The 24,730-nt window shown below is 31.2% G+C and overlaps 1 protein-coding gene across 14 annotated transcripts in view; it reads right to left on the bottom strand.

Moving 5' to 3' along the window:
- Nucleotides 1-24,730, bottom strand: part of by (focal adhesion protein tensin) — a 572,440-nt gene that overhangs the window by 264,180 nt on the left and 283,530 nt on the right. For 10 of the 14 annotated variants that reach the window (XM_074132644.1, XM_074132635.1, XM_074132643.1 and 7 more), the window contains 2 exons: nt 20,422-20,530; nt 12,368-12,405 (listed from right to left, as the gene is read on the bottom strand). In XM_074132644.1, the coding sequence (XP_073988745.1) occupies nt 12,368-12,405; nt 20,422-20,530 (147 nt within the window). Of the gene's footprint in view, nt 1-5,524; nt 5,947-12,367; nt 12,406-20,421; nt 20,531-20,647; nt 20,732-24,730 lie in introns of those variants that run through there. The other 4 variants (XM_074132636.1, XM_074132648.1, XM_074132650.1 and 1 more) reach the window with 4 other exon arrangements.

Genomic DNA, 24,730 nt, shown 5'->3' on the forward strand with positions numbered 1-24,730 from the left:
AGTTGAATCTGTTAATAAGATATTTTATCATTTCTTACTTTAAGAAATATTCTCTAAAATATATTACTGTTTAAATAAGTTAACTAAAAATTTTTACGCTAGCAAATAAATGTTGCTTTTAATCAAGGAGAAAATAAAGTTCATTGTTGAATTCTTGTTAGTCCAGACAATTGTTAATTATCCTAGCTCCTTTATTCCATTTTTCCTTAATCTCCTATTTTCAATTAGTTTGAATTATCTTCACCTTCTCTTCCCTAAATTAACATCTTTCTTTATCCTCCTCTATCTCCTGGTAACAGATTTGTGCCTTCTAAGCCTTTTTTTTCTTAAACATTCGCTTTTTATTCTAGCTTGTAAAAGCTTTCTTAAATTTCTGACAGCAGACCTGACATTCCTAAACTTATTTTCCTTATTACAAAAACCCATCTCAGAATTAAGCATCAAACTTATTTTTCATGACAATTCTCTTCTTCTGATAGAATGGCGCTATAATTTTGAACTATTTTTCGAAGCACTTGCAAAACAAAAAAATATAAAAACCACGGAAAAACGGAGAATGTGAATCGCTATATTGTGAATATTATATATTAAGAGCTATGATGATAAGTTTACCTTGTGTACATGAAACAATAGGTATATATGATGACCAATACTAAGACATTTATTATTAAAATTCATTGTAATCCATGCACGAAATAGTTCGTCCATTTAAGCAATAATTTAAACTCACAGAATTTAATTTATTTATAAGTAAATCTATATTTATCAGTCATTTGAAATGAAGTAATTGATAATACAAGTAGGCAGTTTCAAGAGTAATATTGCTTAAAGGATTATGGTTATTCTATTAGGTAATTATGGAATCTATAGAGCTTGGAGCGATAAAGGATTGTGAGATAAGTAATAGGCTATGAAATGGAGGATGCAACATCTTGTTTAGGTGGGAGGTAAGATTGGCAGAATTATTTTTAGGAGAAGCGTTAGAATTGGATCTGTGCGAGAAAAAGATTGGCAACCAACTAAAAAAATAACTCATCGAAGGCGTAAATCTGAGGCAATAAAATATTGCTGATGCTGGGCAGAAGATAAATATCCTAAGTAACCTATTGGTGGTGAGAATTCCGTGAATACTCTTTTATGAAAGAGTAGTTCAAATTTGATTTTAATGAAAATACACTTAAAACGTTTACTTTAAAAAGCTCTATAAAGAAAACTGTTCATTGGATCAACATATCGATCATTATTGTAAGTGAAAGCGTTACTAGACTAAAAAATTAAAAAAAAAAACCTGATATCAACACATCAATTATTTCCAATAATAACTTTCCGCAATCTATTAACATTTTAGTTATTTAATATAAATCAATTAAAAGCCACTAAAAAGAAAGAACTTTAAATTAATTAAAAAAAGGTTTAAAAAAACTTGATTTGAATACAATAGTGTTAATTATCCATTAAAAATATTCTCGATAATTGTTTATTGTCAATCCGTTGTTTAAATGACTTATGTTTATCAAGATAATTAAAACTTGTATATACCTAATACTTATCTTTTATTATAACTAATTATAAGATTACAGGGTTTACTTTACTTTTTTTTTTTATAACTGTCATTACTTTATAACTTAATTATTATTCTATAGAAGTAAAATCTAAGAAAGGTAATGTTTACTACCTATTTAAAAAAAAAAAACTTTTCAAACGTTTAATTGCTCTTAGCATAACAAATGAGGAAAGGGAAATACAGTTAGTTATCAGCAGATATTGCATAGCGTTTAAGAATGAGATTACCATAAAAATTGTAACCACATCAACCCCAAAAAAGCTGATTACTAGAAACCTAAAATTAAAGTTATTTATGTCAAAAAAAATCATACGTTTGTTTTAAGAAACAAGGTGAGAAAAAAAATATGATCTCATAAATTATGGAGTAGGTGTGATGATGATGATGACGTTCGTCTAAACTTGACGACGAAATTTGCAGGGATGGTAAAATCGTTATTGGCAACAAATAAATACATTTTATGATTTTTTTAATTTTTGGAATAATCTATGCACATTCGACGACACATCTATCCTTCATGTGCGTGCGTGAGGGACTGAGAGAGAGAGAGAGAGAAAGAAAGACCACAAGCTAAACACATTTTGCGCTTCTATTTCTCAAAACCTAATAGCATTTATTTCCGGTTGAAAACTTTAGTTCAAATAACAAAAGTACAGGTAGACGAACAATTTTTAAAATGGTTGAGTATGATAAATAATAGGGTAATTTTAAGAAATTTAAAAACCAAATGGAACTTAAGATAATTATAAAACTTACTTAAGCAAAACATTAAAAAAAAAAACAAAAATAAAATAAACTAATTTCCTATTCATGATCTGAAGGAATCGTTTTGCATAAACTTTGGAAGAAGTCTTTTTTAATCTTCCCTTCTTATATAGCCAATGCAATTACTCAGAAGGAAGTTCAGTTTGGTTACTGAAAAAACCGGTCCTCTTATACATCGTCTTAGTCATTCAAAAGATTGCTAGGGGCTGATTGGTTCTTTTTGTATAGAGTACTTCTATTAGTTCTCTCTACAATGTTGAAGTTATTACTATAATTCATATCATTTGTGGGCATAATTATTAAAATATGGTGATCAATATTAAATTCTGACTGAAAATAAAACTTTAAATTCGATCAATTTATTTTTTACATTAAATTTTAAATAATCGATAATTAAAAAAAAACCACTGGTGAAAATTCACAGGATTTTATGTTACCCAGTCGATAATCACAAAAATAATGTACACTATCTTGGAAACTGTGCAATTTTCTTAATTCTCAGTTGCAGGCACAGGGAAATCAATCTTTCAAGTTCAAAGAAAACCCAACTGGTTCAATTCTCGAAAAAGGTGCCGTTTGAACTTATAAAGCAAAAAGTAGCTCGAAAAACTAAGTACAATAATATTTAGAGATTCTTTCAGACGCCTTTTTTTTCAAAATAACAATAAAACTAATCAAATTAAAATACTAAGTTTATAACTTAGGGCCCATCAAACAGGATTGATTTATTACGACTCCCACAGGTCAACCCGTACACATTGTGTAAGTCCATATATTAGGTAGATATTACGTCATGTGAACTAACCGAACTTTATTAATAGTACCAGTAATTAGAGTAATTAAAAATGATGACCGTCACACTCCTTTCACTCTTGGAAAGGTAACGTACGTCAGTAAAGTACGTAATCAAGGAAATTTAACGATCAACTTATAACATCAGTAAAAGAAAGAAATAATGGTTTTTCAAAATAATTTTTAAGTTTTCATGGAAACTTTGTATGTGCACAGATTTTCTTTGAACTTAGCATATGCACACAAAACATTATATCATTTATAACACTCCAGGTAACTTCTTTATACAAAATTGGACTTATTAAGGAAGGTTTAATTTTTAAGCTCCTCCTCCTTAAAGTAACATTTACTATTTTGTACTTAGTACCCTGGTAATATTTATAAGCGAGAATTATGTCTCCTAGCTAGCAAAATAAAAGTCAACAGAGTTCGTGAATATACATATTTTTTTTTTTTGCAAATTTTCTTGAATAAGTGAAAAGGTTTCATTTGAATACAGTTATTGTACATGTTTGCTGATTTTTCCTTTATGGAAAACTTATTGATTTTAGCAGAGAGTTCTGGGGGAGATATTACATCATGCTTCCTCTTTAATATTACAAATGTATGTTTATATTAAAATCAATCATATCTTTTAGTATTAATTCTAAACTGCAAGAAAATATGATTCCGCGTAAATTGCTATAGTTCAATTACCTTTTTTAAAAAAATGCATTATATTGGAATATGCTGGAAAAGAAGTAGACCTTCACATTGAATTACAAATTCAATGTTACAAGACGTATCATATTGATTAAAATCAAGATTAATGAATGAATAAAGAAAAAAAAAAAACTAAACTGCTGATAGGTTTCTTTTTATGGGGAAAAAATTCATTCATAAAATAAAAAAGAACAAATTATTTAGTTTAAAAGACAAAATGTTTTTGTACACATTATCTTAAAAGAATGAAGGATGATGGTACATGTGTGCTTCAATAGCATAATATAAAAGTACTACTATCAGTTAAAAAAGGTTTCTCTTGTGTTGGTGAGAATGTTTAGTTTATTTTTAAATGACATCTGTCATCGCTTGATTAAATACAAGTGAGGTATTTTTTTTAATATTTTTTTAAATAACTCGTTCTTCATAAACTAAATACAACTGTCACCATTACAGGCTTATTATTATTCTATTCTTCTCATGTATAAATACGATCAATTTATGGTTGAATCAAATAGATCAGTAATGATTGAAATCTATCGTGTTTTGGACAAAAAATAACCCTCCTACGAGTTTATGGTGATATCAAAAAAATTTTGCTTTTAGGATTTGCTTTAGGTGTATAAGACCCGTATAAAATAATTTTCGACCAAAATCAGTCTACGGTAAGTCCCTCTTTAAAAAATTATGTTTTCTTCCGTTAATTTTATTTATTTATTTATTTGGCTTTATGTCGACTACTTGCGGACCATTCTAATTTATGAGAAATCCACAAAAAAAAAAGTAAGCAGTTTGTAAATGCACAATATTTGGAACTTAATAAATTGTTACAGGCATGAACGTAACAAATATTTCTTTTTTTTTTAATAAACTGGACTGAAGTTTGGGTGTGGGTTAGCAATCATTAAAAAACGTAAAGAGCGAATTTAATATTTGCAGTAAGTTCCATAAGTCGACAAATATGTGGTAGGTAAGATTTGAGAAATAAACAAAAAAAAAATGTACCAACCGGGTATGAATAATTTTATTTTTCACGGAAATGGTTGTAAGGGAAAAGAATTTTCTTTAAAGGAAGGGATTAGCTCAATGGTTAGCGTATACTGAAGAACTCCTAAGCGGAAACCCCGGTTTCGAATACATCCACTGAGACTCTTACACTTTTCTCTTTCTAGGAAGCTTCTTAGCCTAATGTCCAGTAATGGACAGTGCTATAGATCCAAAGGAGTCGCAGTGGCGTAGGCCTTGAGGCCACCCTAATTTAATCTATTCTATTCTAATGGACAGTGTTATCTGTAACGAGAGAACACTGTCCCGAGGCCTGCAGTACTTTTTTAAAAAAGGCTTCGGGTATAATGAAAACAGAACATTTCACATGCTTACTTTTGTAACCCATCAAAATCTCATTAATTTTATTGAACCTAAGAAAACCATGAACTTCAGGGCAGTTCAAGGGGAGAGGTGGGATTAGGCATCCCTTATTATAGTTTAAGGATAATTTTCGGCTAATTTACCTAAATAGGACATTAAAATTCTGAATTGGTTGAGGGAAAGTGTCACCTTACTGAACAATTTTTTTTACTTTTTATCCACATAATTAAGTCGTTTGAGTATAAATCTTTACCTATACATTTAGAAATCATTTTTATAAAGTAACTAAATAAATTTAAGATATGTAGAAGCAGAAAAAAGAGGGCAACTAACCTGCCTATAGTACGAAGTCATAACCGGTTGGCTTTTTCCAATTAGATTTTCATTAAGGAAAACTCACAAAACATAACGGACAATAAAAAAATCTTTCACAAGTCACACAATTAGCCTTCTTCTTCACTTGCACACACACTGATCATAAGATCGCGGCTTCAACCTCAGGAACAAAAAAAAAATAAAAGATGACATTGAATTTTCGTCAACCAAATAATAGGTGAGCAATATTCGCGCCAGAAATGATGGGAGGATAAGGTAGGTGTGCGTGGGCGGCAGGCAGGCAACACAACTAAATAACCCCGCCAGTAGACGACATAGATCTCCTCTTTGTCGCTCTCACTCTTGGCCGACCTTGCAACTGAACACACGGAGAAACGGAACAGTACTCAGGACAGTCAGGGTAGTTCATAGTAAGCCGGGGCCAGAGCAATGGGAACGGCAGCATGTGGAGAAGGAGTTAACTTTAGCGCTATCATGCGCCAGTTACTCTAACTAAAACTTCTCTCTCTAATACCTTCTCTCTTCCTGGGACGAACTACGAACACCCCCCGTCCGCCCCATACGCTAAAACAATACACCAGGATGTTATCTGTTTTTAATTACTTTCCTCTTAATAAGGTAGCGATCGTGTCAGTTTTCTTTTTTTAAAAAAAAGTTTTTTTGCACGCGAAATTTATGGCTTCAAATCTCATGAGGTCCCCCCCCTCAAAATTTCTGGCATTACTTTCCTCTTCACTACAATTCTCACAATTGCAATAACAAATTTCCCATTTATTTCTGCAAACTTGGAATCTAGCCTTACAAATATGAATATCTAATAACATTACCACACATTGCACACAGTAAAAAAAAGACCTACATAGTTTGCAGTTAATTCAGAGTAGTAAAAACTACCAAAACTAAAATCAATCTCTTTGATTTGAAACATTTTAAAAAGTGAGATCTGGGGATATAAGTTTGGATTATCAATTAAAAACATATTAGCTGATAGCTTTCTGGTCAAACTATAAATCGCAATCCTGCACGGTTATTCTCACCGAGGAATGAGATAAAGTAAAAACATATACTTTTGAACCTTTGAAAATGTGACCTAGATCCAGCCGAAGTGCTGGGATAACATCGCTGATTATGTGGGAGCAAGGATCGAGGAGCATATTCCCACCAGACTACTGCTGCCAAATCTTCCCAGCACTTCCCTAGCCCAATGTAAGGACATCCAAGCCGAAGGTCCAAACTGGATCAAAATCAAGAGCCTCCAAGAGCAACTGGCTCATAAATATCAGGTGGTGGAGAAGGACTGCCCCTTCTTCCTTGAATCGAGAAGTATTACGGGTTTCAGAGGGTGGTCACATTAGGATAACCGGAAGAAGATGGGTCTGAAACGTGATGGCATCTGAGAATCTATGGAGAGAACATATCTTAGAACAAAAAAAAAAAAAAGGTATATACAATATTTATCTGATTTGTGAATGCTTCACTGAGTAAAAAAATGAAGAGTTCGAAGGTTTCACTTCACAATTATAAATATATATATATATATATATATATATATATATATATATATATATATATATATATATATATATAAAATATCAATAAAACGAAAGGCTCAACAATAATCAACATATGTTTACCATTAGATTCATTAACATACAATCCTTCAGACTGTTTTTGAGGGAAAACATAATTGACGTGTAAACAGAAATAATTATACATTTCTTTTTTTTTACTTCCTGTGGAGAGTAAAATAACACCCACTACGCAAGTACAACAAATCAACACCTGTAGATAAAACGACATTGAATTGTACATGGACGGCAAAGGAAAAATAAAAATGCAGTAGAAGTAAGGGGGGGAAAACATGGAAATAGGATAAGCATAAGAAATAGGACAAAACCAAAAAATAGTAACATAGAGTCAGCCAAACAATTTCCAGAGCAATACATCTTACAACAATTTCCAATGCCTTTAGATTATAAGAACAGGTTAAAAAAAAATCGTTATTTAAAATTTATAATTCCGCATTAAACTCCAACAGAACTTCTAATAAATATTTAAATGCACTACGTTCTGAATTTCATGATAATAAAAAATTAATATATGTATTACATTAGAAATGCGAATAACAATTATCCTTGTTTATAAAAACAAAGGTAAGAGACTAGTCGTTGGAGGCATATATTTAGTCAGGTGTACGTCAGTATAAAGAGTATATGTACATTATTAATAAGAATACAAGCGACTCAACAATTCCTAAAACAAATAGTAATTTAAAATGTATAATAGATTCAATATGAGTTATTCTAAACTTAAAGCGTATATGCATTAATCTGGGGGGGGGGGGGGAAAATGGCACGTAGTTCAACTTCCCTTATCTGCAATTAGCATAAATGTGTTATCAGCTTATCTATCAGCTAACGATAAAGAGGAAAACATGTGAAATCGATTTAAAAAAAAAAAAAAATCTTTTGCACAGTAAAATCGTTCAAAAATCTGGTATGAACATTATTTCATACAACTTACTCTCAATCTAGGTTCTAAACTCACACAATTTTATTGAAACAATTTGTATATTTTATTACCACTAACGTTATGAAAGTCTTAGAAAACTGTACAAAAATTTTAATGAAAATCATTGGAACCGTTTTCCAGAAAAATATTAGTGCTACACGAGAAACGAGACAAATCTCGGTCTCGGTCTCGGTACCGAGATCGAGACATGATACATATCTCGTCGAGAAATCTCGGTCTCGTCTCGGTTTATCAAATATTAATTTTTAGCTACAAAATTATAAAATTATGTTCTTTATTAATAAATAATCATTACGGGTATTGAATTAATTATTAAAAGATACGATTTTATTATATATGTTCAATATTACTACATCTATTTGACTTCGAATTACATAAGTAAGCAAGGTAAAGTAATCGCCTATTTTTTCAGGCGGGGCTTTACGTCCAACTACCAATTAGGTGTCGCGGACGGAGGCGACTAGCAAACATACTTTACTGTAAATTTCTCATATTAACCATTAAATAAAATCCAAGGCCTAAGACCGGGAATCGAACCCAGTACCACAATACACATTAGCTTCGCGGGTCTCGCACCGCTCGGCTACCGTGGCGGCCCCCTTCGAATTACATAATTTTTACATAAATTCACTAAATTTCACTATTCATATCATTCATTCATTCAATTTCATAAATTTCACTATTAATAATCTAATACTTTGAACTTTGATATTATTTGAATTATATTTTAGAATTTTGGAATTAGTGAATTTGAAAAAAAAGACTATCTATGCATCTAAAAAATATTGCCACAAATTTTCGTTTTTAAGATACACTTTGCCCAAGCATTGATACATAAAAGAGCTTTTACTGAGTCAGAAGTTAGAGAAGATCTTCTATTAGTCATTATCATCGCAGCTTTTTCCCTACAGCAATGTACGAATAAAGGAGAAAAATAACAATAAACTGCTGTGAAGACAGAAATAAAAAGCTTTAAAGGTTTATATTTAAATAATCATCAGTTACTAGTGCTGAAAGACTTCCTGCAAATTAAAATCCACTCAATACGCTAAAAATAATTCTAACCATAAAGAGGATATTTATATAAAAAGTGGGAATATTATTTAAATGTAGAAACTGGAATAGAGAAATTTTATTCACAGATTATTACGTTACAATATAAAATATTGAGATTCTGGAGGCTTATAGAATGTGAACGCGAATGGGGTATGGATATGTAAATGTGTGTTCGTTTCAAGATTATTTCAGCATACTAACAACAGTTCATCCTGCTATCCTTGCAGAAGTAGAGGAAGGTAAAAAGAGGAGGTATCTACTAGATCTGGGATAACGGATCATCTACTCTTCCCCCCTAGCTGTCCTGTGTACTCTCTCTCTTTTCTTTTTTCTATCTCTCTCTTACTTTATTACCATCGGATGAATGTATTATTTTCTAAATATTCACAAAGGTGAATTCCCTTAGGCGTTTATTTGAGAAAAACAAAAAATCTATGAGACCAAAAAACCATACAGTTAGCGGCAGGACTTCAAAAAACAACAACTGGGAAGAGGAGTTATTTTAAACGGTACTACGAAAAGAAACGACGCTGTAATTAACAGACCATTATAGTTTCTATTAAGGAACTATGGTTAAACAAGAACGCTTATGAATCCACTTTTTAATTTTTTTACTTCTAATTTTTTAAGGATATTTGTTAACTTCAAAATTAAAGGTATATATTATACGCTATAATATTAATAGCTCTATTAATGACCTAGTGTCTAGAACTGCAGAACTCATAGCTATGGTAATAACTAATAAGCCATGCCGGTTTCGTACTTGTATGTATACTATAGTAGCCCTCAAAGCTGGCGTAATTCAATCGCAACAAAGAAATTGTGGTTCCTTTAATAGCGAATGAGAAGTCTTTTACTCTCTCACACTCCGCACACATGTGTTAATTAATGATAACTAAGGCACACAATTACAAAGAGCAAGAAAATGCTTAATTTTTTTTGGGGGGGCGACAATAATTTCTCTTAAAAATTGCCAATATGTATAATGACTAGTTTCCTGTTATCTTTTACAAAGTTATAAAAGCATTATCTCATTAAAAAGATAAAGAAAGAAGTATTTTAAAATGTACTCTTTAATTAATTTATTTTTTAAAAGAACCGAAACTAGTTTTCAAAGAATTAAGGAATCATTAGCAAGGAAAAAAGTAGCCAATAATTATATGTTTTGATTAATTGAAAACAAGAAATTAAGTAAATCAAATTCTTAATAATGAGGTAATTATCGATAAAAAAAAAATAACTAAGTATCAAACTTAAATAGTTTATAAAGGGGTAGTTTGAAAGATAATGATTACAAAAAAAAAGTACATAAAATATTCAAGGAGACAAGTTAATAACATTTCATTTGAAAAAAATTGTTCTAGAGAAAAATAAAATGAAGGACACAATTAAAAAGTTTCGATGGTCGGTAATTTCTTTTTTATTTAATTTAAAATCACAGAAACAATGAAAAACTAAAGAGTATAAACGCCGCATTAAGAAACTGGAGCAAAATCTAGCACTATGCCTCTTCTATGTGGTAAGTTAAAAAAAGAAAAGTCGCTTATTATGAATCCACACAACTCTCTAAGCCACTAGCGGGGGAAGCCCTTTGGCAAGTGACCAACTAACCAAGTTCCTTTTGACTATAAACTTTTGCCAAGGACGAAATATCCGTAAGAAAAAAAAGAAAAGAAATCGCTAACACTGAGATTGTTAACGTTTAAACTTTTAAACTCCGAATTTCCAAAAATCTAGTTAATTCTCTCCCCCACTGGGAATGATAAATATAAAATACTCAAATAAAAGTTGTAGTTCTACAAATTTTGTAGTAAATATCAAGTATGGAGAAAATCGTAGAACTTATTTTAAAAAAAAAAAAATTCTAAGAAAAGTGAAAAAATATACTTTGGAAACCACTTGTGACGAAAACAGGGTAATTCCACAAAACCTGCCAAGGAGAATGGCCATGTCTTCTTTCAGGATAGCATCCGGCCACGATTACATGAAAAAGCATCTAAAAAAGGGAATTTGTTATTCCCTTGTATGCCCCTTAAGTGGAGAGACGGAACAGACTATGGAACAGCTGAAAGACAGTTCGAAATGGAGTAATTTGCCATCACAACAGATTCATAAAAGATTAAGCTAAGCTCTCTACTGATTTGAGCAGCCAAGGACTGGTACTGGGGGGAATCAAATCAATATTTAAGAAAATAGTCGGAATTAAAATGTGACAGCATGAAAACATTTTTAAAAACACACTTGATGGCTAGGAACCATTGTCAAATTGTAAAACGAACAATCCTAATTCACAACAAAAATTCGAATTTTGAAACTTTCAGGAATTTAGTTTTTGAATTATGCTGATCGCAAACAGATACAGATATAAACCAATATTTGTCAAATCAGAAAATCCTATGAATATTATGGATGAACGATTTACAACGGAGATGGCTAAAGTAATAAGAATATAGAAACAATAATAAATTTGAGTGAATTTTCCCTCTTTAAGATCCCATGGGAAACAGCGGTCTAACCACTTAATCAGGTAATCTGAAGCTAACTTCACATAATCCTGATAATAGCATGAACAAGGTCAACGTATATTGTGAACTCTACCATTATTCACGAGCACTGTTGATGTAGTTGAACGTAACTCTAATTCCGTTAAAGGGTTGTATAATACCGTAACTATTACCCTAAATTTTCCTTTATTACCATTATCCTAGCCATCTATTCTTTTGCTGAATCATACCATTTAAATTAAGTTGCTTTCAACTTCTCACTCCTTTTCTTTTTTACTTTATCAAGAAACCAAGGGAAGTATAAGGCAAATAGAGATCGATACTTCTCTCAAATCCTTACAATTATTTTGCCATTCATACTAGCTTTGCTATTTTTTTATGCAAATGGAAATTATATCGATTTCTGGCTACTGGCAAAAGTAAAGAGACGGCCCAGCCTAGAATATGAAAATTTCAACCATTAACGTTAATCACAATGAGCTTTTAGCCACAAACGAACATTTACGAAAAGCTAAGCACGACAGATTATGAAGAAAAGAAAAGAATGATTTTTGATTTATAACATTCCTTGATATAACCAATGCTATTGAATTAGCTAAGATAAAAGAGAATTCAAGCAACTTGCTAAAACGTTTTTTAAAAAAATTAACAAATTTTCTCAACATCGTAGAAAGTAAAACAATTTAGACAAACAAATCGTTAATGTTCAACTAAATAAAAAAAATACAATAATTAAAACCTGACTCACCTTTTCCTCACAGGCTTTATGACAAACATATTTGCAGACTGAAACAAAACAAACAGTAATTAAAATAAATATATAGTGAAAACAAAAATCATAAGAATAAAAAAGCAAACATGTCACACTGATAATAAAACATCGTTAGTCCATCTCGAAAAAAACATGAGTAAAACGAGAAGAGCAAAAATAAAATGATAATTACAAATAAAAGTACCTACGCCCAGAAATTCATCATCTCAAATCTGTTGTAAAGATTATAAAAACTAAAGAAAAAAATTGTACACATTGGATGTAATAATTTACTTTTCTTATTTTCCTTTGTTTTATAACTAACTTATTCATGCTATTGTAGTGAACGTTTTTTTTATAGGCGCGGTATTCATATTTACAGTAATATCACCTACTTCTCAATAAATACAATACATAAAAACAGCGAAAGACTACTAAGCTCTGAGCAGTGTTAGCTTCCCTTCAGATATTGTATTCGCAAGAGACTCTTAACAATTAACAGTAGTTTTTTGTACGAGAGAACACTCTCCGATGTCAATAACTCCCGAAAAAATTAGTATATAACAGTAAAAATGAATATCAAATAAGCCGCCTACCACATGGTTAATGATAAACTGAGATTATACAATAAAAATGTATTTATAAATGAATCTTTAATGGCCAATAATTGATAGTAAAATTAGCTATTAAATAAATTGCAAATGTGATAGGATCTGTAGTGCTGGATAATTAGTTTCTTTTTTACTATAGCATGCATGATGTTTTTATTTCTTACCTGTTTCAGATTGTCACCCAACAGCAAACGCTGGACTCAACAGGATAGTCGTAAAGAATTTCATGAGTAAGGAGTAGGAGTATTTGAATTCCACCAAGTAAGTTTCTGTCACACACTACACTTACAGACGACTGAACTGGGGAGGTTACTATGAATGGCGCATTGTTATATTACTTTGCATTTTATTAAATGTTAAAATATTTTTGTAATAATTTGTGCATACTTTAATGTAATTAATTTTAATTTTACTTCTTGTAACAGTACTTTTTACTGTTTCGTTCTTAGTACCATGTACACAAAACTTGTGCCCACTCACTCAATTTCAGCAAGTGTAGAAATACGTATGACAGAAACGGTAAAAGTGGAAGTAAAATTCTCGAATCTCAACTGATGTAACTACTGACGATGAGTGACAATCCGAAATCAGCCAATAAAAAAAGATGCTAAGACGAAAAAATCAATTATATTAGTTACATACATATACATCTTAGCTCTTGTTTGTGTATTGTGCATATATTTATGTATCGAGGCAATTCAGCAATTTTCTTGCAATTAATTTTTACTTTTAAATAAAATGATTTAAAAAAAAACGGGTTACTTTTGAATTATTCATTCCTGCATAAACAATGTTCATGAAAATAGCGACAACAAAAATCTAGCAATAATAAATCTTGGAACATTAACTGTAATGAAATGGAGATATACCAGGGAATGACTTGATGTTCTAACTATCATTAAAAATGCCCTAACGATAACTATAGTAGTTATACTTTCACTACTCACTCATTCTATGAAATATCGTTTTTATCTAGAACACTTTTCGGGGAAAATTGATATTAGATGTGTCCTTCTGCGGGAAATGGGCTATCATCACGCTTCCTTCGTAATGGTATTTTCGCAGTACTGCCGCGGTATACTGCTATGACGAGGATGGTAAATTTAGCCAATGGAAAATTCTAAACGGTTTTTCAGAATTCAATAATTGGCTCTTTTTAAAGTTTTGAGTGTTGACTTTTTACTCATTAAAAAATCTTTGTTGAAAAATTTCCCCCCCGGAAAATTTATTTGGAGCTTTTCAGGAAATTGCATTTAATTAGAAAGTCCATTTCCGTATTTCCTAATTAACAGAAGCCTCTTACCTCATCCCATCCCTTCCTTAAATACTTCCTTTTCAAAGTAAAAATTTGACGTGAACATTCACATGACTATTTCTTGCTATTAATTCTCGATTTATTGACACACCTCAAAAAACCTAAAACGAATATTATCAGAAATAAAAACTGTTGGTAAAAATACCAAGTTGAGAGAAAATTAGGAGGCGTTTAAAAAAAAAAACTCAGAAAAATGAAAAATATAATTATCTAGTGTTCAGGGATTTGTTTGCTAGGTTGTACTCAGATCCCTTGGTAGGATACAAACAATATTTACAAAGATTCCGCTACTACAATTTTTCGTTTTATTGAGATATTTGGTTCACACATACACTTCTTCACTTTCAAAAACCACTCAAAACGGATATTTTCTAAGAATATAAGAAAACAAAAATCCTACAACACGAACGAGAAAGAGGAAGTTACAAGAATCCGAAGTTGGACAGGAAGGAAGTAATAAAAATAACAAGGGGCTAAGAATTTTATTAGGAGAAAAAGATAACCTAGTATGTTTCTAAGAATGGTTAACATATTAATGGAACAGTTAAAAAGAAGATCGACCCGACGCCCCTTGTCAAAGGAACCTTGTGACCTTGTCTAACTTTCCATTACCTACTCCACTAACTAGACAGCTCACTTGCCTGTACAAATATATGCACGCAAACAATTCCTTTTTAGCTACAGAAATCTAAGTCCGCTATCATTCTTTTCACATTACTTACACTTGTTCGTTCCTGGAGAAGTAAATTCAAACAGGGAAAGAGGATGGGAGGAAAAAACCTGAACCTTGACTACAAAAGAAGGAAAATTACTAGTATCTAAACAACAAAAACTTCAAACCCATCTCCCAGTGGATAGATGTTTTCTAAACCCACAAGAATCTTGGCCCGCCCACCAGACCAATCTGTTTCTAACAAATTCAACAGTCTCCTGAGACCTGAATTTGCAGTTTTGGCACAATCAACCTATTTGAATCCTGGAGTTGTCGTCTAGGGTTTATCTCTCCACAGACACTCATTCCTTAATAGATTAATAAGGATGCTCGAACGGTGCTCTTTGTTATATCTAGTAAGCGTGATTTTATCATTAGGATTTTGAGTAAAATGATTTTTCTGAATGACTAAGTTTTCTTTTCCTCTTATTAAGTAAATAGAAGAAAATTGTTTTCATGAAGGTTTTCAATTTTGAGTTTTCCCTGAGAATATCCGTTTTGTTTCCTGAATCCGAAAAAGTGTTTTTTTTCAAAAAATTGGTCTCTCTCTCTCTCTCTGTAACCTCCACAAATCAAAAATGAAGAATTGCAGAAAGTTCAAATTTTATATTTAGCTTAAGGGTCATCAGAATAGGCGATTTAATACGATTTAGGTCAAAATCGGTTTACCATTAAATCATTTTAATGAATAGATTTTCCAGTTTTTTAAAATTTACTCAAAAACGGCTTATATTTTGTCTAAACTCACGAGTACTAGTTGCATACAAGTAGAGATCTATTTATTTTTTTTTTATTTTGATAAATTTTCTTAAGAAACTTTAAGAGGGGAGAGTGGTTAGGCTATCCTTAAAAGTTCCACTTACTGTTCGAAGGAGTGCTTTCCTTTACGGCGAACTTGACATGTATCCTATATATTCTTACATTAAATTTCGAAAAATTTGGCATGATCCCAAAACTACCTTTCTGATATTAAAGGTTTCCCTGACAAAAATAATATTAATCATCTAGCATGTTAAGCTTTGAAACTAGAACGATGTCAGTTCAAGGAATCAGTCAATCCAATCTCTGGCTCTTTGAACCTTAGAGAAACCTAGCCGTTATTGAATTTCTCTTTGATTAAGTATGCCTTTGTTTATCTGGATATTAAATGGGCCATTTAATTGATTTTGGTTGGGAATTAGTGACTCCCTTAAAACCTGTTTAGTTTTGTATGAAACATCTCAATAGAGCGTCTAAAATAAAACGAGAAACAGCAATAAACTTGAGAATATCCAGCCTTTTTCTTACTGAAGTTTCAAGATACTTATTAAAAACTTATGTCACAATCTGAACAGCCAATGAATGAAAACTAAACTTAGATTCTACTACTGGTCAAGTAATCTAGTACTACGTTAATATTTCAAAGGTGGATAATATATACATAAACCCTTTCAGAAAATACAAATTCCCATCCTTCTTAATTTTACTCGCAACTCGGAAATTTAGTAGGGTCAAAATTAAAATGAACTGGTAATCTACTGATAAGATGTTAAACTGTCTACGATGTTAAAATAAAATCGTACGACCAAAACCTTCTTCACGCTTTGCCCCAGTCGAACTTTCTGTCTAAATTGAAGACCTAAAAACGTATAAATTTTTTTACATACTTTAAATATTTATTTGTCGTAAAATCATAATATTAAAATACCTTTACATAGAAAATAAATCCTGGAGAATAGAAGTGGTCAATAAGTTTCATTTCTCTCTCTCTCTCTCACTCTCTCTCTTTCTTTCAAATCTACGTCACACACATACGAAAATATATGCCAACACTTCCGCCTTGTCCCTCCCCCTCTATTCTCATACATATTCAATGAGATTAAGGTCTGACGACCCAAGATAAGGCGAAAAAAAAAATCCAGAAAATACAAAAATTTCCATACCACTAGCATTAAAAAAATAAAAATGGTTTTTCCAGACAAACAAATGAAAATTCTCTTACAGAGATGAAGTATAGACATAAATAACATCCAACGCTTGAAGAAAATCACAAGAACAAACTTTTAGTGAATTTAAACTACAACGAATAATGTACAGATCCAAAGTACAAGTAATGATAGAAATAGAAAAGAAATTTATTATTCTAGGACAATTGTCCCCTAAGAATAAATACAGGCATTAATAGTTTGGCCTGTGATTAAAAGAAAACAAATAAATAAATAAGTATTTACAAAAAGTGAAAATAAAAATAACAGAAGAAATTAAGGAAATAAATTAAAACAATTAGAATTTCGGAGGAAGCTGAATAGAAAGGAGATAACTGAATAGAAGGGATTTAAAGATAGATAGGGTAGGAGCATGGCGGACAGATGATGGTAAGGAGTTCCAGAGAGAGGTAGCACGTATTAGGAAGGACTTGTCAAAGGATGAGGTACGGTGAGAAGGAATATAGAGATCGGATGAGCGAGATCTGGTATTACGGGAATGTATCGAGGATTTAAACTTAAGGATACTAAGTATACTGATACTACAGTACAGCAATAGAATTCCAAGTTTGTAGGAAAATTGGGGATAATCGTAAGTTTGATCACTTTTGTTTTGAACCACTTTCTAGTGAAAATTTATTTTCTGGCCCTACTGGGAAAGAAAGGCTCCAGAAATTATAAGCTTGCACAAGATTACTAAAAAGAAAATATTTATGATACAGAATTAAAAATAAACAAACAAATTAAAATGAAGTTTTTATGTAATAAAAAAAACTTGAAAGTAGAATTTCAGAAAAGAAGCACACCCAAAAGCTAATTGACAAAGTTAATAGAAGCTTTTTTTTTTTGTCCCCACTAATTAAACATTTATTTTTTCACTCTTTCTGTAAGTTCACAAGTTCAACTTTAAGTAAGAGGTAAAACAAAAATACCGACAGAAACTTATATACAACTTTACACTTAGTTCTTATTTTTAGGTACGTGTGTACACAAGTTTTTTTGTTTTTGTGTGTATAAGACATTAAAAAAAAAGTTTATGGATAATAGTGGAGGTCTTTTGTTTTTTTTTTTTTACCGCTAGAAAATATTTAACTTTTTGTCCTCAAATTATTTATTAATATTTTGAATATTTATTTATGTTATTAGGTGTTAAGCTTTATTAATATTCATGGGAATTATTTTTATGAACGTGACCAAGGTTTTTATTACTGTTCCTTTCCACCACAAATTAATACAACCCACTTACTTATTACATTACTGTGGTTTTTCCACTGTTTAAATGACTTCGCTTACTAAACACCTTGGTAATATCTACACTAAACTGCATTTTTTAGGACTAGGAAAATTAAAATTCCTCACTTAATAAACTTTCATCTTAAAATTAATACTTTTTAAATAAATGCTGCATTTTGTATTGTATTTTCAAAAAAAAAAAAAAATTAAATTCTAGACACTGAGGTTCCAAGTTAAAATTTGAAGTGAAAAATAAAACATTCTCTTGTCTTAATTATTACAATTGCTAATAACAGCAGGTGGTAGGATTTGAAATTGTAACCCTGGGCTGAGTGCTTTCAGAAAATGTTCTCTCGTTACATACAACACTGTCAGCTGTTTAAAAGGCTCATGAGGAAGCAAACCAAAAAATCTTCCTTTAAAAGAATCGGATAAAAACCATTCGCTGAATGAGTTTATTTCTTATTCAATTTCAACTAATTTGAAAGGATTATCTGAGATTATTTAGTCACGTATTACTGATCAACAAAATATACATATTTAAAACTTACCATCAATAAGTTCTCTCGATAAGAAATTGTAAACTTAAAACTGTTAAAGATTAAGTAGCAAAATGTCAAATTTGTTTTTGTTTTTTAAAGCAAAAAATAAAATAAATAAATAAAGAAATAAAATAAACAGATTTATGCAAATCTATCTTTAGTAAGGTATTTTATGAGGAAACGTTAAAGGGAATAAATTAGTGATTCCTCCTCCTGTTTTTTTGCAAAACGAATTTAATATATCAGTTTTTGTTATTTAAATTTAATAGTGGATAATTTGAAATGCAAAAAATATATATTTAGGAGCAAACCGGTGGACGATAAGGATAAAAATAAAAATTATATTCTTTTAAAAAGCATCTGAGTGATAAAAAAGAAATGAATATATTTTTATTATTACTATGATCATAAATATAAGTTTGTATTAAAACTTCTAGTTTATAGTTGAAAAATTTAAATAGTGTTTTAAACTGTACTTACTAAACAACTGCATAAAAATAAAGCTATTAATGCAGCCATAAATATAAAACTGTACTATAAAATCGATATTTTGTCAATATTATAGATATATTTCTGTATAAATAATTTTATGTATTTATATAAATATCGAAGTATAAAATATTTAACGGTACCTCTATAATTCTAGCAAAAATGATACATTCACTGAAATCATGCCAAGAAAAATTCGATGACATTTTTTTACTTAGGCGAGTATTACTTTTCTTAGCTATTTTTAATAACAATTACTGCTGATTCATAGATTCGTGATAAAACTTTTGCTGAGGAAAACCTGCGTATGGATCTTGAATGGCGAATGAAGGAAGATTAGTATCTTTTCAGACTGAAGGCCCTAACTTCCTTCAGAACTACCTCTTCCCAGGTTTGGGAATGTAAAACAAAAGTCCTTAGAACAACTGGCTCAGCACAATAAAGTTCGACTGGAATGGGGTAGCCGGGTCATGTGGGGGATTAAGAGGAATGAAACAGCCGACCTGGGTAGCCAGGAACGGAGCTATTATTCCTTTCACAGACCCAATAGCTGTCTTGGGAATCACCAAGGGTGCAGTTCCTGTGGCTCTCCAGAGACTGAATCTGGAGAGAGCATGTAAAGGAACTGGGTGATGTGTCCTGGAGTCAGCAGGACTATGGACGCCTTCTCTCTGAAAACAGAGAGCCAAAGAGACGCGGTGTTTGGGTAGGAATTAGATTTGCAAAGAGCAAAAAGAACTAGCAGGGAAAGTCCTCAACCTTCTTAGAAGGGAACGTTTCGTCTATTAGAACCAACTGATTGGATGATTTAACTTTATTGCTTTGAGATGTGCTCAAAAATGGTTCTATTATAAACTTTAAATGCAGTTTTGTCGGTAACCTTTATAGCAACTTATTTTTTAAAGGAACAATGGAGAGAAGGGATTGCTAAGATCTCTATTCAAAGTCCTATTTAATGAAACACAAGGTCCTACTCCCAATATAAGCTTAAGCTTACCAAGGCTTAATGAGTTACTGAAGTTTAGAAAATGAAAATTACGAGACCTCAAGTCTTAAAACTTTTAGTTTTTTCTACGCCTTTTCTAGCAGAATCCCATCTCCTCACCACAGAAAAAAAATACAAATTAACAAATCCAGAAAAATATAATAAAACTTGTATACTGTTATTGTAAAACTTTTACTAACCTCTGCAAGAACTGCCTTCACTGTGAATGGGCTGATGGCATAAATTACACGGCCGTGGCTTTTTAAACACTTTACTGCGAAATGCGTGACTTTGACTTTCATGATCAGGCTGTAACAATAAGTTAACAAAATAAATAACATAGCATTAAAAAGCTTCATTTGGACTATTATACAAATATTTTTTAATTAATAATTAAGTTTTTACATAAAATGTATTATTACTTACTAAGTAATAACAATTTAAGAAGCGTTTAACAATAATCTTAAATGTAGTATTAAAATGCATGAATGCCATTATTTACTTTTATTAAATCAAATAAATTACTGTTATAAAAAGCAAACAAAAAAGAATAAGAGTTAGTTTTCAATTTTTAATCAGGTGTATAATAAATGAATTCAGGTAAATAAAAGAAAACTATTGGTTATTTTTAATAAACTACATTTTATGAAAGAATTTTTTTTCTTCCAATTATTTGAAAACCCAAAATAAAGTTAATTGTAAAATAATATTGAAAGGTAAAGCTTCCCCAGAACAGGAGTACTAGGTTTAATCATTAATGTAACCCTCTTTTGCTCTCATTTGAGATCATTATGGAAGTGTATTTGTTTTGGATAAGTTCCTTTGGTATTCCTTATTTAGGATTATGTTGACGTTGTAAAAGAAAGATAATTCTGAGTACCTAGTAACTGAAAACATAAGTACGGGGAAGAGAACCTTAAGGAACCTTAAAATTAAAACTCTACACACAAGTTTACAACAGTGAGTTGCGTAAAAGATTCAATTGTAATCTAGGGATAGTAGGCATCAGGAAAATGAAAAGAAAAAGCCACTTTATTTAGTGAATTTATCAGTTTCCTATGTTTTTCTCCGAAAATTTTTTAAATTTGAGTGTCAACTCAAATATTAAGATCTATAATTTTAATCTGTTAACTTTTTAGTGCTTTTCTTTTCCATGCTAACATATTCTAGGCGAACCTAATGGTAAAATTCATTCTAAAGTAGGAAAATGTGGTTAGGCACATCAGTGCTGGATAATAACCTTTCATAGCGCGCATATTTATTGTCTACCTGACCGGTTTCGGACTTCTATCCATCATCAGAAGTTGATTAATCAATTTGGTGTACAGAATTTGACGTCAACCAAGTTCCCATCTCACAGCTACACTAGCTGACTGAGTGAGGGAGGTTACATGGAGTGTTATTCAAATTTTTAACAAATCGCAAAACATTCTTGTAAAATTACGTGAAATAAAATTAATTAAACCAAGTACTTGTTTAAACCTACAGTAGTTTTGTGCCTAGGTAATGTTTGTAATGCAAAGTTGTACTTTTATTTTATGAGGGGTGCGCGTGAATTTAAGCAGAAAATACCTAATTATGCATATTTTATTAGTGCTGCTCATACACACAAACACACATCTCTATGAACCATATTTTTTGGAATTACGATCAATATCTTGTCTTACATGCAGTAAGAGCAATAAAAAGAAAAAAACTAGCTAGGAAAAAAACTGATAACAAAATATTTTTTCTGGAAAGGAAAATTCTCTGATGAGTGGCCATTCAAAGAAGTATAAAAGAAATATTATCCAGCTTTGCTTGAAAGTATGGACAAGAATAAGCAACAGACAACCCGCTTTTCTGAGAGCTGTACAAGAAGCCAAACTTGATTGAAGTTTAGTAATATACACAGTTTGAATACTAGTTATTTGCTGTGCCTAGACACTTCCGATTTGTGACTCGGAAAACCAATATGTGACGCTACTCGCTGCTCCAGCTGCACACAACTGTCAATTCACATAGAGCAAACACACACAGGGATTTTCCTACTTCCTTCCTATAGTAAACACGACCTACATTATGAAGAGGACAAAATTTAGGAGGCTACGTAAATTTTGGAACTACAGGATTGCGACTGTAATAAAGTAAACGAAAGCAAAAAATAATGAAATAAAAAGAAATCGAAAATATAATGGAAGAAATGAAATAAAAGTTTAGTATAGTTGAACGAACTTTTTTAAAAAAACGCACAAAAGAAAACTGGAGCTGAAACCCAAGAAGTGAAATGTGATTAATTACCTGTTTTAGGAGAGGGTGAAGTTAATTAATTATATTGACACAGTAGATGAAAGAATAGAAAATAATTATGGCCATTTTACCTTCATAAAATAATAATAATATGGAGGGAAGAGAGTGTTTAGCGTACGAGCTGTCTGTAACGAGAGAACACTCACTGGAGATCAACAGTACACTGAAAAACATTCCGGGCGCTAATGGTCTCAGAAGTTAACGCGCCTTAAATAAACTAAAATAAGTTGTTTATGCAGAATAAAAATATTAATATGTTGCAATAACAAAAAAAATTAATTTGTATTACGAGAGAGTATCATTATTAGCAGATTTACGATAATTTAGCGAAGTGGATTTATTTTTATTTATTAATTATTTTCATTTTTTATTTTGGATAAAATAAATCGTGACTTAGAAGTTTAAATCTAAAATAGTTGCTGATAGCGTTACTAAAGGAGTGGAGGCTTGTTACATGGAAGATCACTAAGGTCACCAGGTTCATGATTTAACAATAACCTTCGGCTCTATCCCAACTTTAAATTTGTAGAAAAGTAAATTAAAGAGGAGTTGCAATTAAAAAGATAAGTGGCTGATTTAATTGAACTGAATGTAAGGAGGAATTTTTGTTCGTTAATAATGATGGTATTTTTTAAATCCGAATACTCCAGTAAAAAATAGTGTTGTAATAAAAAATAAAAAAGTGCACAAATTTGAGGCTTGAATGAAAAATGGCATAAATTAAACCTGGATAAATGACTACTGCCATTATTTTAGCAACATTTATATGCCATGACAAACACGTGGCATTAATAAAAAAAGACACGTTACAAAATAATAAAACTACCTGTGTCCAAATATAGTTTGAAAACTATAAAACGTAGGAGAAAAAAAAATAATAGTGGCGCCTGTACTGTAGTCAGAAATTAGAGAGCCCGGAAACTACTTGCATTGATGTTCCGTTAAACTGATGCTCATTAAATTATCTGCCCCGCTAGAATTACAATAAAAAAAAAAAAGGTAAGGCTAAAAAAAAGAAATAAGAAGCTTTTCTATTTTTAAATCGTGAGGATGTTACTTATTCTTTAATTATGGTTGAGTTGCCGAAGTAGGTAGCTTCTTTCATGTTAGTTCTACCATTCTTGTAGAACAATAACCTATTCTTTTAAGGGTTAGTACCAAAAAACATTTTCTCATTAAGTTATATTGTCCGTAGGCTAACTGATTTTAGTATTACTCAGTCGATCACAATTATATGAAACATTTCGCCAAAATAAATTAGATTTAAGGAGGTAGTTCTAGACGGATTTAAGATTTAATTTTAAAAATTGATCAAGAAAAAAGAAAACTTTTCGATACGATAACAGAATTAATCGTGAGTGGGTCTTTTAATGTATGTATAACATATGTACATATTTCAGATTCCATATTTTTATGATGAACTTCGAGTACAGCAATTACTTAGTATTAAGTACTTATTATTAATATAGGGTGCACTGTTTATGACACGATGTGGTTTATGATCTGTAAAAGGAAGTAGAGTGGCACACACTGTTGCAACAACCAAAACTGGCTGGCCACCCATCTTTGGCTGCCAAAGCCGGTAGAGTATTCTCCACATCTTTTTAGAAGAAGTTAAGAAAGACTGATGTCGTCCAATCACCTTCATCACTCACTCTCTGTGCTGTTGTTGCCGATGTCCGTATAAACATTTCTTTTTTCTTTCCTTCTCAAACTACCGCTATCCTTTCTCCTTGATCCTATAATATTTCTTCCAGTCTACAGTAGTAGTGCCGCTCTTCATGCACTCGCCGCATATTTTCAAAGGTCGTTTACCCCAAACGTCCAGATGTTGATCTTAAATAAAATAAAATGCGTACTTTACTGTTCCAATTTTTTTTTATTTTTGCTTTTTCTCCTTTTTCCTTTGTTGCAACAAAAGAAAGCTCTTTATCGCTTAGCGGTCTTGTCAGATATTGGCACAACTTTTCACTAGAAATGAATGTTTCTTCGAACCAAGGATAAAATCTGGCCTAAATGCAAACGACAGGAATTAACCCTTCACTGCATGAATTTTTATTTTTCGTTCAAAAAATTACAGATGATCCTTCAAACCCTCTATTTCATGGGAAAAATAGTAAAAAAAATCCTGAACATCTCTAATTGATTTTATTTAAGATTTTTTGCTCGAACCCCATCGGCTAAAGACTTAAATTTAAAGAAAATAAATTAATTTCTTTT

The sequence above is a fragment of the Rhodnius prolixus genome, unplaced genomic scaffold (assembly GCF_049639745.1).
Source record: "Rhodnius prolixus isolate KJV_2025 unplaced genomic scaffold, Rpr scaffold_4, whole genome shotgun sequence".
NCBI lineage: Eukaryota > Metazoa > Arthropoda > Insecta > Hemiptera > Reduviidae > Rhodnius > Rhodnius prolixus.